The 13795-nt window shown below is 42.1% G+C and overlaps 3 protein-coding genes across 5 annotated transcripts in view; 2 read left to right on the forward strand and 1 right to left on the reverse strand.

The window, feature by feature from the left end:
- The window catches only part of LOC139294924 (serine/threonine-protein kinase DCLK1-like), a 45708-nt gene extending 44661 nt beyond the window's left edge, over positions 1-1047 (forward strand). The window contains exons 17-18 of one of the 3 annotated variants that reach the window (XM_070916927.1): positions 760-818; positions 900-1047. In XM_070916927.1, coding sequence (XP_070773028.1) covers positions 760-818; positions 900-1047 — 207 coding nt within the window. Of the gene's footprint in view, positions 1-759 lie in introns of all 3 variants that reach the window. The other 2 variants (XM_070916925.1, XM_070916926.1) reach the window with 2 other exon arrangements.
- Positions 1048-4599: 3552 nt separating this feature from the next.
- rfxap (regulatory factor X-associated protein) lies at positions 4600-6899 on the forward strand. Its single transcript, XM_070916856.1, has 3 exons — positions 4600-5090; positions 5356-5466; positions 6001-6899. The coding sequence occupies exons 1-3, from the start codon at positions 4662-4664 to the stop codon at positions 6103-6105; spliced, it is 645 nt and encodes a 214-aa protein (XP_070772957.1). The 5' UTR covers positions 4600-4661; the 3' UTR covers positions 6106-6899.
- A 110-nt stretch (positions 6900-7009) lies between these two features.
- smad9 (SMAD family member 9) lies at positions 7010-13337 on the reverse strand. The gene is made up of 8 exons (XM_070916855.1): positions 13254-13337; positions 10899-11426; positions 9871-10086; positions 9380-9628; positions 9107-9217; positions 8797-9018; positions 7939-8195; positions 7010-7634 (listed from the first exon to the last, which is right to left on the reverse strand). The coding sequence occupies exons 2-8, from the start codon at positions 11092-11094 to the stop codon at positions 7491-7493; spliced, it is 1395 nt and encodes a 464-aa protein (XP_070772956.1). The 5' UTR covers positions 11095-11426; positions 13254-13337; the 3' UTR covers positions 7010-7490.
- Positions 13338-13795: the final 458 nt, after the last annotated feature.

The raw sequence follows: 13795 nt of genomic DNA on the forward strand, positions 1-13795 counted from the left end.
TGTCGCCGTCAGTTTTAGAGATTTTTTGATTGATGTCGTGCTCCCTACCTGGCTGCCTCCTACTAACACCAGGGCTTGCAACTCCTGCTGTGTGACTTTATTGATTGACCGTTGATTTATGGAGGGCCGAGAGCTTCATGGTTATAAACGTTTATAGTTATGAATTCACTGGTTGATATTTACAGTGATTGGATGCTGACAAGAATTATTAACAGACTTGAATAAATGCATAACAAATGAATGCAATGATAAACACAACAATTGTCTGTGTTCATCTAGTGTTAAAAGGAGCTCATAAATAACAAAATGAAGCTATTAATATAATTAAAGATAGATTGCTAACATTAGCAACTTTAAGGCACTGGTCATACCAGACCATGTAACGCTGTGGGAGCAAAACCCCCAAGTGTATTGAACTGAGCAAAAGTGTGTTTTATTGCTCGTGGATTTAACTGGAAATGGAAAAGTGAATGCAGAAACAGTAGAATATAATTAGAAATAAAAATGCTAATTAAAAATGATTAAAAACCTGAGATGATGAATTGATTTATTTAGTTGTTTATTGACCTCTTTATTCATTTACTGTTTTTGCTTTTGTTAATCCCTCTTCTGATTCTCCAATTAAATATCAGTTACTAGGTAACTTAATGAACGTTTCCAAGGCTCTCCTGGTCCTCCATACTGGATTATCCACTGTGCTGCTGGATCCCTGCCTCTGAGGATCTAATCATAATGTTCTCCTGTTCCTCCCTCATTCAGGCCACCCCTCTTGATAAGGAGGGGCAGATTCTCAGACGAGGACGCCACCCGGATGTGAAGCCGCTGCTTTTGCAGATGATGCCGACGGTGACAACAGTAACAACATCAACAACAAAAACTCTACGGGCGGAGCCTCCCAGTTGCCTCCCTGGCCTGCCTGTGGCCCCTCCCTCTCTGACCCCTGACACTTGCTCTGACCCTTCCCCGAACCCCAGCCTCCCATCTGACTCTGATGACATCTCCATCAGCTCAGCCAGTACAGCCTGCTCCCCCAACTCGCCCTTCTAGAAAGGAGGCGGAGGGGAGGAGGAAGCGAGGAGGGAAAAATCCTCATCCAGCTCCTCCCTCTATGTGGAGGAGGAGGAAGAGGAGACGTTAGCTTCCCCACAGCCTCTCATCTAAGGCTGGGGGTGAACAGGGGAAAAACTGTGGAGGGAAAAACAAAAAAAATCAGAGAGAACTTTTAGCTTTCCTGAATCCATCTTTCCAAACCCCGGAGGAGAGATTGAACAAAGGGTGGATAGAGAAGAAAAGAGGGTAGAGAGGACGGGAGAAAGACTAAAGAGGCAACAAGAAACAGATCATGAGGAAAAGGGAAAAGGCTTTTCAGACTTTTCATTTAATTCTTTTTTAACGTTCTCTCATCTGAGCACATGTTGCAGAGCTCAAGGAGCGACAAAGGGCAACAGTATTGTTTACCCTTCAGTGATGATCCGGGCTCAACATGGAAACTTCCTTATGGTGGAGCAGCTCTACAAGGCAATATGAGAATATGGACCAATGTTCATGTTTTATTGAACCTTATTTATTCATTCTGCATTTTTTGATATGTATTTCCCTTTTTCATAAAGGATAACTTTTTGTCGACTTGTCCTAAGAGCTTGGTGGAAAGAAAAATAATGGGAAAAGTGTGTAGAAGTAGAGCTCAGAAGTTTTGAAGTAGGCTACCGTAGACTTGACGAACAGTGTAATGTGGGAGAATGAGAGCCACGGGATGTAGAGAGTTTTTCTTACAAATGTGTAAAAAATAGTGTTCATAAAGATAAATGACAGATCAAAGACAGCACTTGTGCTATAATTCTGTGCCCCACACAGTACTGGCGTTGCCTTCCTGTAATGTTGGATTGCAGTATTACAGTTTACGTTTTACACAGACTGCTATTAAGACAAAAATGGTGCATTTGATTCCTCCTTGTAATTGTGTTAACTGCTTCATTAATGACATCATGATACACAAAAATTCAGCAGCATTCGGGTGCTTGTGTAGCAAACTCAACATTTGAACCATTGTTTTCCTCCATGCGTACATTTTCACAATCATTCTGTACTGATTTCATATTAATCCTGATATTTTGTGATTCTCATGTACAGAAAGGAAGCCTTGTTTACACTTTTTTTCCCAACACTAAAGGCATATTTCATCCACATATTCCAGCAGTAAAGAAAGGTATAATTGTTGCAGCCCAGTTGTACCACTTGTATGGGTTTGGAGAAATGTTTTAGGTGGTAAATGCATACAATTAACAGTTTATGAGGGCTGCCTATTTGCACAAAGTACTGCCGTCTAGGTGCAGTCAAAAAGGTCTGAGAGAAAGACAGTATGGATGCCAGAGAACCAGCAGCACTCTTGGAAAGCAGTACAGTTAAAAGGATGTAAGAAGATTTATTTCAGCTCTGTACAACCTCATTCATGGCTTCATTTATTCAGATGAAAGCATGACACACATACAGTAGCCTATTCTTAGAAAAAATGGTTTCGTGATGAAGTATTGTTTATATGTTATGTAAATAACATAATTTCATTTATTTTGATAGTTCACAATACAGTATATTTCTTTACCAGTAGTAAGTCTATGAGAACTGTAAAAAAAACAAAAACAATCAGTCGTATATGTGTATCAGTCAGTCAGCAAAGAAAAAAATAACCTAGAGGAGATCATCAGGTCGAAAGGAAACAGTTGAGTTGAAGAAGACTATTTTGACCTGACGTTGTACCAGCTGGGTGAATCTACAAAGACAAATCTAGAGAAGAAGAAGAAGAGACCACTGTCTTTGCTTCTTGTCAGACACTGGGAATGATGTCATTTCCTGGTAAAGGGATTTTCCAGTAACTGATGCGAGAGAGGAGAAGCCAGAGGAGTGAGAGAAATTTCAGTTTTTTGGGGTTGTTATTTTTTTTTTACAGATGATCTCCCTGCAGTCATCACACTTGTCTGTAAGTTTCTGTATTTATTCTCATCATCACACATATACAGTAATGTGCCGCCATATTGACCAGATCAGTATGAATTTGTCGTGCTGTTGAAATCCACTCTCTCCAGCACATGGGCACATGTGGTTTACCAAAGTGCTCTCACAGCTGCACCAGTTTTAAAATCTGTTGCAATACCAATACCTGTACCTCTGTTCAACAATGGTCTATCAATAATAATAGTAATAATTAAAATATGTTTCAAAAATAAATTGTCTGTGTCTTTTGTAGAACTTTTATGTGAAGCTGTAAGATTTTAAAACCTATAGAGTCTATAGAAAAGAGAAAAGTCTATAGAGTTTAGTGGCCTTGCAGTCCTCTTGCTGACAGACATACAGTACACAACATGGACCATCAAGGATCTCAAAGTCTGAGTTTGCTGAATACAGATTTATTTAACTGCAAATATGTCCTATTAATTAAATGCACATCATCCCACAAAGGCTTTTTTGTGCTATTGTTAACTGTTTTTTTGCTGGGGTGGCACTTAACTAGAGTGGTACTTCATATGTTGTTATGAATCCCACGGCAGTTGTGGCCAGAGACGTGGGATCCAAAATGTTCTGTACTTGACACGGCAGGTGCTCAGCGTACAGGTGTTATAATAGAGTAGAGTGAACATTTTAAGGCCCATTTCTCCATGGAAATGTATTTTGGCTTGCATTAGAAAAAACTCCAGGGAAGCTGCATGTGGCATTAAAAACAGATAATAAAAACTTCTTTGTCCCTCTATGTCCTATACTTCCAGATGAAGGAAGGAAGGAATATAAGGAACTCTTCACTATATGCTTTACGGTTTTCTGCCTGTTACAGGGCATACTGGCTCTCAGACAGCTGTCTTTGTGATATTGCCAGCCATATTGCCAAACTCTGACAGTTTATTTCTATTCTTATCTGCAGGAACAACCAAGTGGAGACATTGTAGGTCTGCCAGCACTTTCTGTGACACTTTGGTAACTGTAAAGTATCTCTGCCTCCAGAAGAGCTGCCCACCTTTCTAAACTTTCAGCTCTCTCAAATGTTGCACTTCTCAAATCTTTTTGAGAATGTATCCAGTCATGTCCTTGTTTCAGTGGTGGCTGCTGGCACTGTGATGAGCCTAAACAACATGCTCGTCCTGCATCTGACCACTGCCTGAATAACCAATAAACACTAATAGATGTGTCGCTATTGGTTTGGTATTTATTGTTTGGGTTATAATAAGAGTAATTAAAACTCACCAATATAACGATGCATAATTTCTCCTGTCAGATTGTAAAACATTTTATTACCATTAAAACAGCCTATTATAAGGAGCATGCGTTTATCATTCTGACCACTAGGTAGCAGTCTAACACATGGAACCAATGCAGCGAAGAAGAAAATCCCCGTTACCGAAATGCAGCGAGAGCAGTGACAGGCTAAACCTGTGGAAGTGTCACGGTAGCCGGCTAGAAATCATAAGATTTATTTCCCAAATCACAGTGTATTTATGACATACCGCCTTCACAAAGCTGTTAAACGCATACTAATATAGGAAACTGGTTGGGCAAATGTCAACTAATAGCTGTATTAGCTAACTAAGGCAGCTAACGTGAGCTAAGTGCAAAGGGATGGTAGTTTGCTAGCTTGCTAGCTTGCTGCTGTTACCCTGTATTTGTTCACCGCAATCATGAGCGAAGATGACAATTCATCATCAGCAAATAAGGACAAAGAGTCGACTCTCCTGCTCACTAAAGACGGACAGAGGTACTACGTGAGTAAGAGCGGAGTAGTCGACAGCAGAAATGTGATAACGCCGCACGAACCAGAGAACAACGTCTCCTCCTACGACATGGACGATCCGGACGAGGAGAGCGACGTTCTGGACACCTCAGATCCCAGAGACAGCGCCGCCAGCCCGGAGGAGCTCAACGACGAGGAGACCTCGGAGGGTGACAACGCTCCCAAACAGTGCACCTATGAGGGATGCACGGAGACCACAACGCAGGTGGCCAAGCAGAGGAAACCGTGGATGTGCAAGAAACACCGCAACAAGATGTACAAAGACAAGTACAAGAAGAAGAAGAGCGACCAGGCCATGTCCAGTGGAAAACTTGATGTAAGAGTAAGCTCTTTTATACTTAGAGGCATTGATTTGACCGCGTCATGATATGGTGGAGACGTTTCATACAAACCCTTAAGTAGACTTTTGTTTCTACATGTCGATGACAGGAGGAGAACCTCACTATATATTGCAGTTTAACTTAACTTATTGGTGATGTGGTTCCCTGGCTCTGCTCTTCCACACTTGACTGAACCACAACACAAACAAAACTCCCCCAGTTAATTGTTTGCTTTTGTCTCTGTGTTTTTGTGCACATCAGGAAAACTCAGAGGAGCGGCCTGTGTCTGTGAACAAACAGCGTCTGGGTGCCATGGGGGACCGGCCAGCCAGACCCTCCCTGATAGAGCAGGTCCTCAACCAGAAAAGACTGGTAAGTCATAGCTGGTGAGATTGTGCCATGATGAAACTATAGGTGGAGACAAATTAAAGGTGGAAAAAACAACATAAAGCATCTTTGTAAGGGCCACCACGATGCTCCAGGACAGTTAGAGGTGCTTGCCATATGATTTACATAATTTTCATACTCATTTAAACTATTCAGTGACACAAACCATGCCAGGAAAATGAAAAAGAAAGCATCTGCATTTGTTACTTTTCCCCTCTCATTTATTCATGGGTTTATTTAATCTGTCATCCATCTGTTGTCTGGGAACCTTTAATGTTAGTGTTGCTCTACATTGTAGAGCATGGCTGAACAGTTGCAGATTACTTGCATGCATCTGCTATGTATCTAAAGGAACAGGTTTGACAGCCATTGTTTCTTGTGTCCTTCCACCCAGACTGGGAGACTGGGAGTTTTTAATATGTCAATAATCTTTGATACAAAGCCAGGAAAAGACGTTTGCTCTACAGAAATATTTGTTGTTGTATTGTGCTCTAAAATGTGGATGTGTGTGTCCTTCAGTCACTGCTCAGGAGTCCAGAGGTGATCAGCTTCCTGCAGCAGCAGCAGCAGCTCCTGGCCACACAGGGCCGCAGCCAATCACAGCAGCAGTTCCAGGGCTGCTGACGCCGGCCGGTCGATGCATTTGTGATATATAGAGAACACTGAAGGAACACTGGCACCTCATGCTGACATGGATGGTAACCGTACACTGTAATCATGAATTTTCCCAGCCAGACGGTCATGCAGAAGAAAGAATAACATGGTAATCAAGGAGTGGTGAGACTGGTGGACTAAACTAGATGAACTGATCTGAATCCCTCAAAAGGCGTGAATTTGTGAAGTAGCAGACTGACCATGTAATCAAACCGTGCTTTGTGCTGTTTAGGAAATATAATTTCCTAAATACAACATTTCTTTACATGTTTCCTTATTGTGGATTTCCTTTTTGGTTACTCTGCCAAATCCAATTCTCTCTCTGAGTTTTCTTTCATCATGTGGCAGTAATACTGAAGGCATTCAATTTTGTGTTTCAGTATTGCTATGTGATACTTTTCAAGCTGTTTTGATGAATTATTGATCTTCTCTGTGCTTTTAATGTTTTCTCTTGAACATGTGTTGTTACATGTGACAATCAATTGTGTAATGCATGTCTGTAGCCTCTTCTCCATCAGGTGGGGCTTTCAGGACTTGTTTTTTAACACAAGATTTACATTTATATCCCTGTTTATTTGAACTGTTGCACAGACAGTACATTTTAACTGCATCCAAAAAGGAACACAAATTCAGTTTGGTGGGATGAATATTGGTCATGCTGGCTCTGTTGCCTTTGTGTTGAGAAGTGGCAGCAAGTATGTAGCATGTACTGTATGTTGTTCCTGTGTTTTTCAGAGTAAAATTATGATGCCAACATTGAGAAATTTCTCATGCTGTGTGTTTATATTGCAACGTGATGGTTTGTTCTTTAACATGAGGAAAAATGTCTGTATAAATGCAAATCTTGTAAAAAAAAAAGTAAAGTAGATTCTTAAAGAAAAAACAACTTTAATGGAACAAGTAAAAAGCAACCAGTACATGAAGACATCAACACATGGAAATACAGTACATACTACCATAATAACATTTACAACACATAATAACACATAAACATAATAAGTCTTTGAGTACCTGCAAATATATCCCATTTGTTCTTGTTTTGGAGTGCAGTTAATGTCCCAGTGAAAACAGAGAATAAAGGCTTTATCATAGTCTTACTGAAATGAAGTAACGCTTGATCATTTAACTACATGAGCTGTAAATTAACTAAATAAAATTCAGTCAGTTGTGTGGCATGTTGTGACAATGCTGCAGGTAACAGATATCTTTGTTAATTAGTTTGAGATGTCAAGAGAGGGACCATAGGACAGAAAACCTGGACATGGCAGAACATTCAGAATCTATGACTACCTGTGTGAAGGACCAGCAGCACACACTGAAATGTGTGTGTGTGTGTGTGTGTGTGTGCGTTCATGTTATGACACTGAAGAGATAGGGTTGTGCGGAGAGCCCATCTGTGTGAGGACCTTGTCCAGCCACTGCAGGGGCCCGTGCAGATGTACCTCGATCCAGCAGGGGGTGCTGGTCACATCTTGACGGTGGTATTCAGCACCCCAGCCCTGAGGAGAAGACACAACCATAAATCTCAGCTGTGGCATGTTGTCAGTTCAGTTAGCTATTAAAATGAATGGGTGCTAAGTGAACAAGTGTATTCCCAACTTGTGTACAGTAGGATTTGACATGCTCAAGCACATTAAAGTCAAAATAACAGCATGTTAAGTTACAGTGAGAAACTTTAAAGAGGATATCCAGCCCTTCAGGTATCAAGCAGAAATGTGGGCAAAAGGATGATCATCAACTGCATTTCTGCTGCAACAGTGTCATGTATCCCCAAATATTTAATTTTACAAGAAAGCTTAGTACCTTAACAAAGCTCATGCGGATGGTACACATCTTAGTGAGCTCATAGACGACCTCAAAGCCGTGGTTAACAGACTGGGCGAGGAGCTGGGCAAACAGCTGGTTGTTAAAGATCTTGAGGCTGCAGCCGCTGGGGATCTTACACACGGTGGTGGCGTGGAAGCCGTGCTGGAAGTTACAGTTACGGCTCTGGACGAAGATGCTGCTGTCGCTAAGACACTCTGCGTACACCTCGCCGCCCACATAGTACAGGTGTAAACCTGAGAAGAAAATCAAATAGTCTTAAATGATAAAGAAAGAAAAAACAACCCATGTGGTGCAAATGCTAAAAATGTCACAGCATGTCATAAAAAAAAAGCTCTTTCATCCAAGAAAACATAGCAAACATATAATCAAAGATTTACATATTATTCACTTCATTGCAAACAGACCGAAAACGCTGTGTTTTTCTCATATTCTGCCAGAGGAAAACCACAAGGGCATCTATGCTTGTAAATGAGGAATGTCTGAGTAGTGTCAGCAGTGTCTGTGAATTAGGGACCGACTACCCTCAACCCTTTGTGTCACCCCTATCATTCAAAACCACACACATCCTCACAGTGCATGATTTACTGTAATCCAGAGGAGCTTGATGTCTGTCCAACAAGCGCAGGCTTTTACCATGAGAAAAAAAACCAGCTGAGAGACCAGCTGACTGTAAAGGCTGAAGTGATGTGATTGCTTACAAAAGTCACATGCACACACTGCTAATCTATGAAACAAATTGTGTGCGTTTTGCTTCCCCTCAGTATGTTCACTTAATGTATGTTGGGTACGGTCCACTTCAAACCCATTAAGAAATGGTTCCGTCGTTCAGCCTACCTTTGCCTATGTGCCTGCGCGTGTGTTCGATGGTGGAGTTGCGGTTGACATTGGAGAGCAGGCCGAGGCAGAAGCGGTTCTTGTTGTTGGACGGGTCTGTGAATCCATCCACCAAGACGCTGCGGGACGACGCGTGGAAAGTCTCCCCCACCCGGTTGTTGAGCTCGTAGTAAGCTACAGAACACCAGTACTCTGGTTCCTCGTAACACACGGGCCGTAAATCTAAACAGGAGCGCATCACGGATAAAATATTCTATATTACATGGTATATCTAATTTTAGATACTTTATCTCCGGTTGTGTGAACTTACCTCTGTGCGGCGCGGAAAATGTGAGTTTGATGGTTTCTGTGGAGTTGCTGGGCTTCACATCATCTTGAGGGCTCGTCTCCATCATGCTATACGGAGGTGGGGGAGTCTCAGCTGGAAAAGCACGTCGCAAACCGCAGGAAGAGGATGAATGGAAAAAGTAATAGATGTAGAGACATCATGCATACAGTCAGAATCTGCTTGCGTGACGGGTGTTTGAATATTTCACACAGACTCTAACACTTTAAGTGTCAGCTTGCTTGTTTTGATTCCCACCTGTGATGTGATACGGACTGCCGGGCTCTGCAGAGCTGTTGGGGGAGTTGGGGTAACTCTGTGAGGTGGGAGACTGGGCGAGGGAGGAAGAAGGGGAGGAGGAGAAGGGCAGCGGAGGGAAGGAGTCTGGGTAAGTGGCGTTCTGGGGCATCAGAGGCTCACTGTGCAGGGAGGCGTTCCTGAACTTTGCCAATAAACTGTGTTGAGGGTTGAACTCGCTGTGGCGAGGGACCAGAACTGGCGGCAGCACTGAGGGGAGACGAGAGAAAGGAAAGAAAAAGGTAACAGGGAGGGAACAGAGACAAAGACAGGCCCAGAGCAAGAGCCAGATGCTGTTATAAAAGATCATATTACTGCAAATCCTTTTGGCTTGGGAACACTTTATTAGATCAGACGTCCTGGAACCCACAAAAGCTTTACTATGATGATATTAAAATTCAACAATGACCTTATTTTGTACAGAAAATTTAGAAGATGTTCTCTTTGTGTACCTGGGGTCTCCACGCGCCTGTAGTGGTAGGGGTTGACACAGATGTCCTTCTGCTTGGAGCCAAAGGGGAACTCGCAGCACTCCAGGGCTTTCAGCTCGTGGTGGGACTGCAGGTCCGGCCAGCGCCACACCCTGCAGTAGATGACGTGGGGCAGACCCTTCCTGTGGGACACCTGCAGCCTCCCGTCCAGCGACCGAGGAATCGTCACGCACTTGCCTGAGGGATTCAAATCAAACAGCACGGACCTCAATACAGCCCGACGAAATGGGCAGATTGTGTTGTGTGTTTAAACTTCTGTTGTTTGAAGCCTCAATCATGATGAGACACATTTGTTACCATGGTGATGAGACAGATATGAGCACTCAGCACTTTGTCTTATATTTCTTAGAGTAAGAAAAGTATTTCTAATACACTTACTAACTCTTGTGCACTTTTAAAATGGAAGTCTGCAAGCTGTCCAACAGTGTTTACTACTGTATCTATGTTCAGCTAATTACTGGGATGATCATTGACTTAACCTGATGGTGCTGAATATGAATATAAACAATAAATACTGAGAGGCAGTGTACGTTACTCTAGATAAGATCATTTTTGAAACATAAATGATAAATCAGACAAGTATAATTTCACACTTCAAGTTTTTAGCAATAAGTTTTTCAGAACACCTCAAAGTAGTGGTTGGGCAGGTTTCTGGGTCTTGTGCAAGAACACATTGAGAAATGGCATCTGTCGCAATAAAACCTGTGACCTCACAGGTATGAACCATCCTCTTTACTGATGAGACCAGTGGTTCCCAACCAGACGATGGGATCACACCAGCCGTTTCTCCCTCTAATTGTTTAATTGGAATACTTTTTAGAGGCCCAGAGAAGTAGTAGAAGTATTATGTTTTTCAGAAAAGACAAAAGTAAATCATCTTAAGGCCTCTCAGGTTTATCTTGTGACCCCCTGGATGGGTTCGACCTCCAGATTGGGAATCACTGGACTACACTATAACTGGGTTAGGTTATGTTTGATGTTATACTCACTGGGCTGCCCAGGGCAGCTGAGGGCTCTCTCCAGCTCCTCCATTGCCCCTTTCGTCTTCTTTAGTTTCTTCACAAGAGAGTCCACTGCCTTTTCCGCCCACTTCTCCTCCTCATCCCCTTGTTTCCAGCCGAGCAGGCGCTTCACCGCTGGGCTGGTGAAGGAGAATAGGGACGTAATGGAGGCGGAGGAGTTCATTATGAGATGGATAAATGGGTGGCGAGATGAAGCGATGGGTACTGTGAAAGTGATTGAAGTTCCCTTGAGGAGCGAGGAGGCAAATAATGAGAAGCCAGTACAGAGGTAAGGATAAAAGAGGTAGTGCGATGAGTCTGTGTAAACAGAGGCTGTTTGTTGTATTCCACCGTTATATCCGAGCAGCGCTGGTGGAGGAGTTGAACTCCCGCCAGTGCAGCGCAAACTCTAAATCCCCTCTCTGTGTTGGCACAGAAGGCAGCTCTGGATTGGAAGCCTCCTGCAGGGAAGGTTATTCCTCACACAGTCAGAAATCCAGGTCAAGTTTCAATCATCTGGCAAGAGAAGTGAGAAATAGTATTAACAGTTAATTTAGCTGAAACAGTTGGAGAAAGACTTCAGACGTTAGGTAGAAAAGAGACCTTGGGATTTCATTGTAAGGGGAATTTAACCACTAAGGTGATAAGCTGGTCTGGAGTGAAATCAAAGACTGAACACCACATAAGCAAAACCTGCTCATATTTATCAATCTGGGCATTAGAGGTGGATTTCCATGATAATGAGGCAGCATCAGCAGGACACAGAGATACAGTGACCATGCCTGCACCAAACTGATCCCCCACAAGCTGAACAACAAGGTTATTATTCTCTATGGAGAAAATGAAATCCATATAACAAAACTGTCTCAGAAAGCAAGCAGGGCAAGATGGCCACGCTCATTTCTAGATTCACCAACAATGAGGAATGTCCTCTCTGGCCTCTGTTTCTATGATCATGCCACTGACGCCCAGGAGCCATACTGTCTGGCCAGAACACATCACAGGACAGGAGGGGGAGAGGGGGAGGGAGGGAGGCAGACAGAGAGAGAGAGAGAGAGAGAGAGCTGTCCTTGTTTTTGTGTTGGTCTCTTTCAGTCCATCTAACTAGAAATATATCGTCTATTACACTATATATATTTAAATAGTGCCGATCATCCTTTAGTGCGCATCACTCCAGCAGCACCATCTTACTGATAAACCACTCAAACTTCTTCTCGTATATTCATACAGTGTCAGACTCAAGTTTATAATGTTGATCTACCTGTTTTATCTCCGGTAGCAGAACATCCTGTTCCATCCATCATGTTTGACCCATGTGGCAGAAACGTTTTTGTGGTAAATAATTCTCGCATGTCAGATTATAGTCGCTCGTTGAGCTCTTTAAGCACGCCTGTTTGTTTACGCGCATCTCATGCAGATACAAAAAAACAAAAAAACAAACTCGTGGCAGGCAAAGAGTCTATAAAGGTGAATTTGAAGCTCTTGCAGCTTCTGGCTTGGACATCCTGTCATTCTAAAATACACAACAGAACCACATTAGAGTTTCTTCTTTAATCTTGGACAATAAGATGGACCTCGATAATACACACTGGTAATAAGCAGTGTGCATCAGCGTACCTACATTATGTCCTAAGCTTGTTGATAGAAATGAGAGCGACACTGGCTTCCCGCAGACAAACAGACAGCTGGGGGTTTACAATGACAGCAAAAGCGCACGAGCTCAATGCGGCATGGAGTCTGCCGCTGCTGCTTTATGGAGGCTGGCGTCACTCAGTCTGCAGGCTCAGATAGGCTAATTACCTAATGCTTTATCACCCCTTCCCCAAAAAAAAAAAAAGTAAACACGCCAGCTTCCTTTCACTACTACCACTACTACAACGAGTCATTTTGCAGATACAGAATCCATGTTCTGCCCGAACCTCTAAACTCGCACCTTGACGGTACAATATGTGATCAGAAGCTTTGGCACCCAAAATCATTCTTGTCATAGTTTGATAACAAGTCACAATTTCAACCACTCAATCAAGTACATGGAGCCTATCAAAGACAACCCTAATTACTATTTTTTTAAATAGCCTATCCTTACATTTGTGCTCAAAATAGTAGATCTATTGATTACTGATCTATACTCAGCTATAACATTTCTCTAACGCTGTCATGTCAATACATGGTAATATTAGAGTATTTCATCCAAAAAAAAGTTGCTCGACTGCTCCAGTGAGCACATGATTACGAGTATTTAACAACTACATAAAATATTTAACTGGGCAACAAATCCACAACAACATAGGATCTTTAAAAAAGCCGATTACAAAAATATACAATAGTTATTTATTCTCTCACCTCTGTTGTGATAACAAGTGCACCGCAGACGGCCGTGTGCGTGTGGAGGCTTCCCTGTCTGTAGAAGTTCAGGCCAGCACACTGTGGCAGCGAAGGTGTGTTCTGTCAGTATGTGTGTGTGTGTGTGTGTGTGTGTCTGTGTGTTCACGGTGAAGTGTCAGATTAGCGTCAATACACACTGCATCCAGTTGTAGCCTAGGTTTCAAAATAAAAGCGTAAACGAAAATAAGTATAGGTAGAGATGTTCATCCTATAAATACAAAAGGATAAAACAAGTTTAGTGTGATACCAAAAAGGCTAGACCACCAAGTGCATGTTTCTTTAAATACTTTTTATACTATAGAAACAATATAGTAAACTATGTATTATGAGCTTATATTATGGAGAAATTATTGGTTTTGTGAAATGTTGCAGTTAATATGGAGTCTAGAGAATAATTTACGATTTATCAATAGCTAAGTATAACCAAAATAACAGACTGACAAATCATTTTACAATCTATATTCTTTAGATTAATTATGCAATTATTATTGCTATATTTT

The sequence above is a fragment of the Enoplosus armatus genome, chromosome 13, assembly GCF_043641665.1.
Source record: "Enoplosus armatus isolate fEnoArm2 chromosome 13, fEnoArm2.hap1, whole genome shotgun sequence".
Taxonomy (NCBI): Eukaryota; Metazoa; Chordata; class Actinopteri; order Centrarchiformes; family Enoplosidae; genus Enoplosus; species Enoplosus armatus.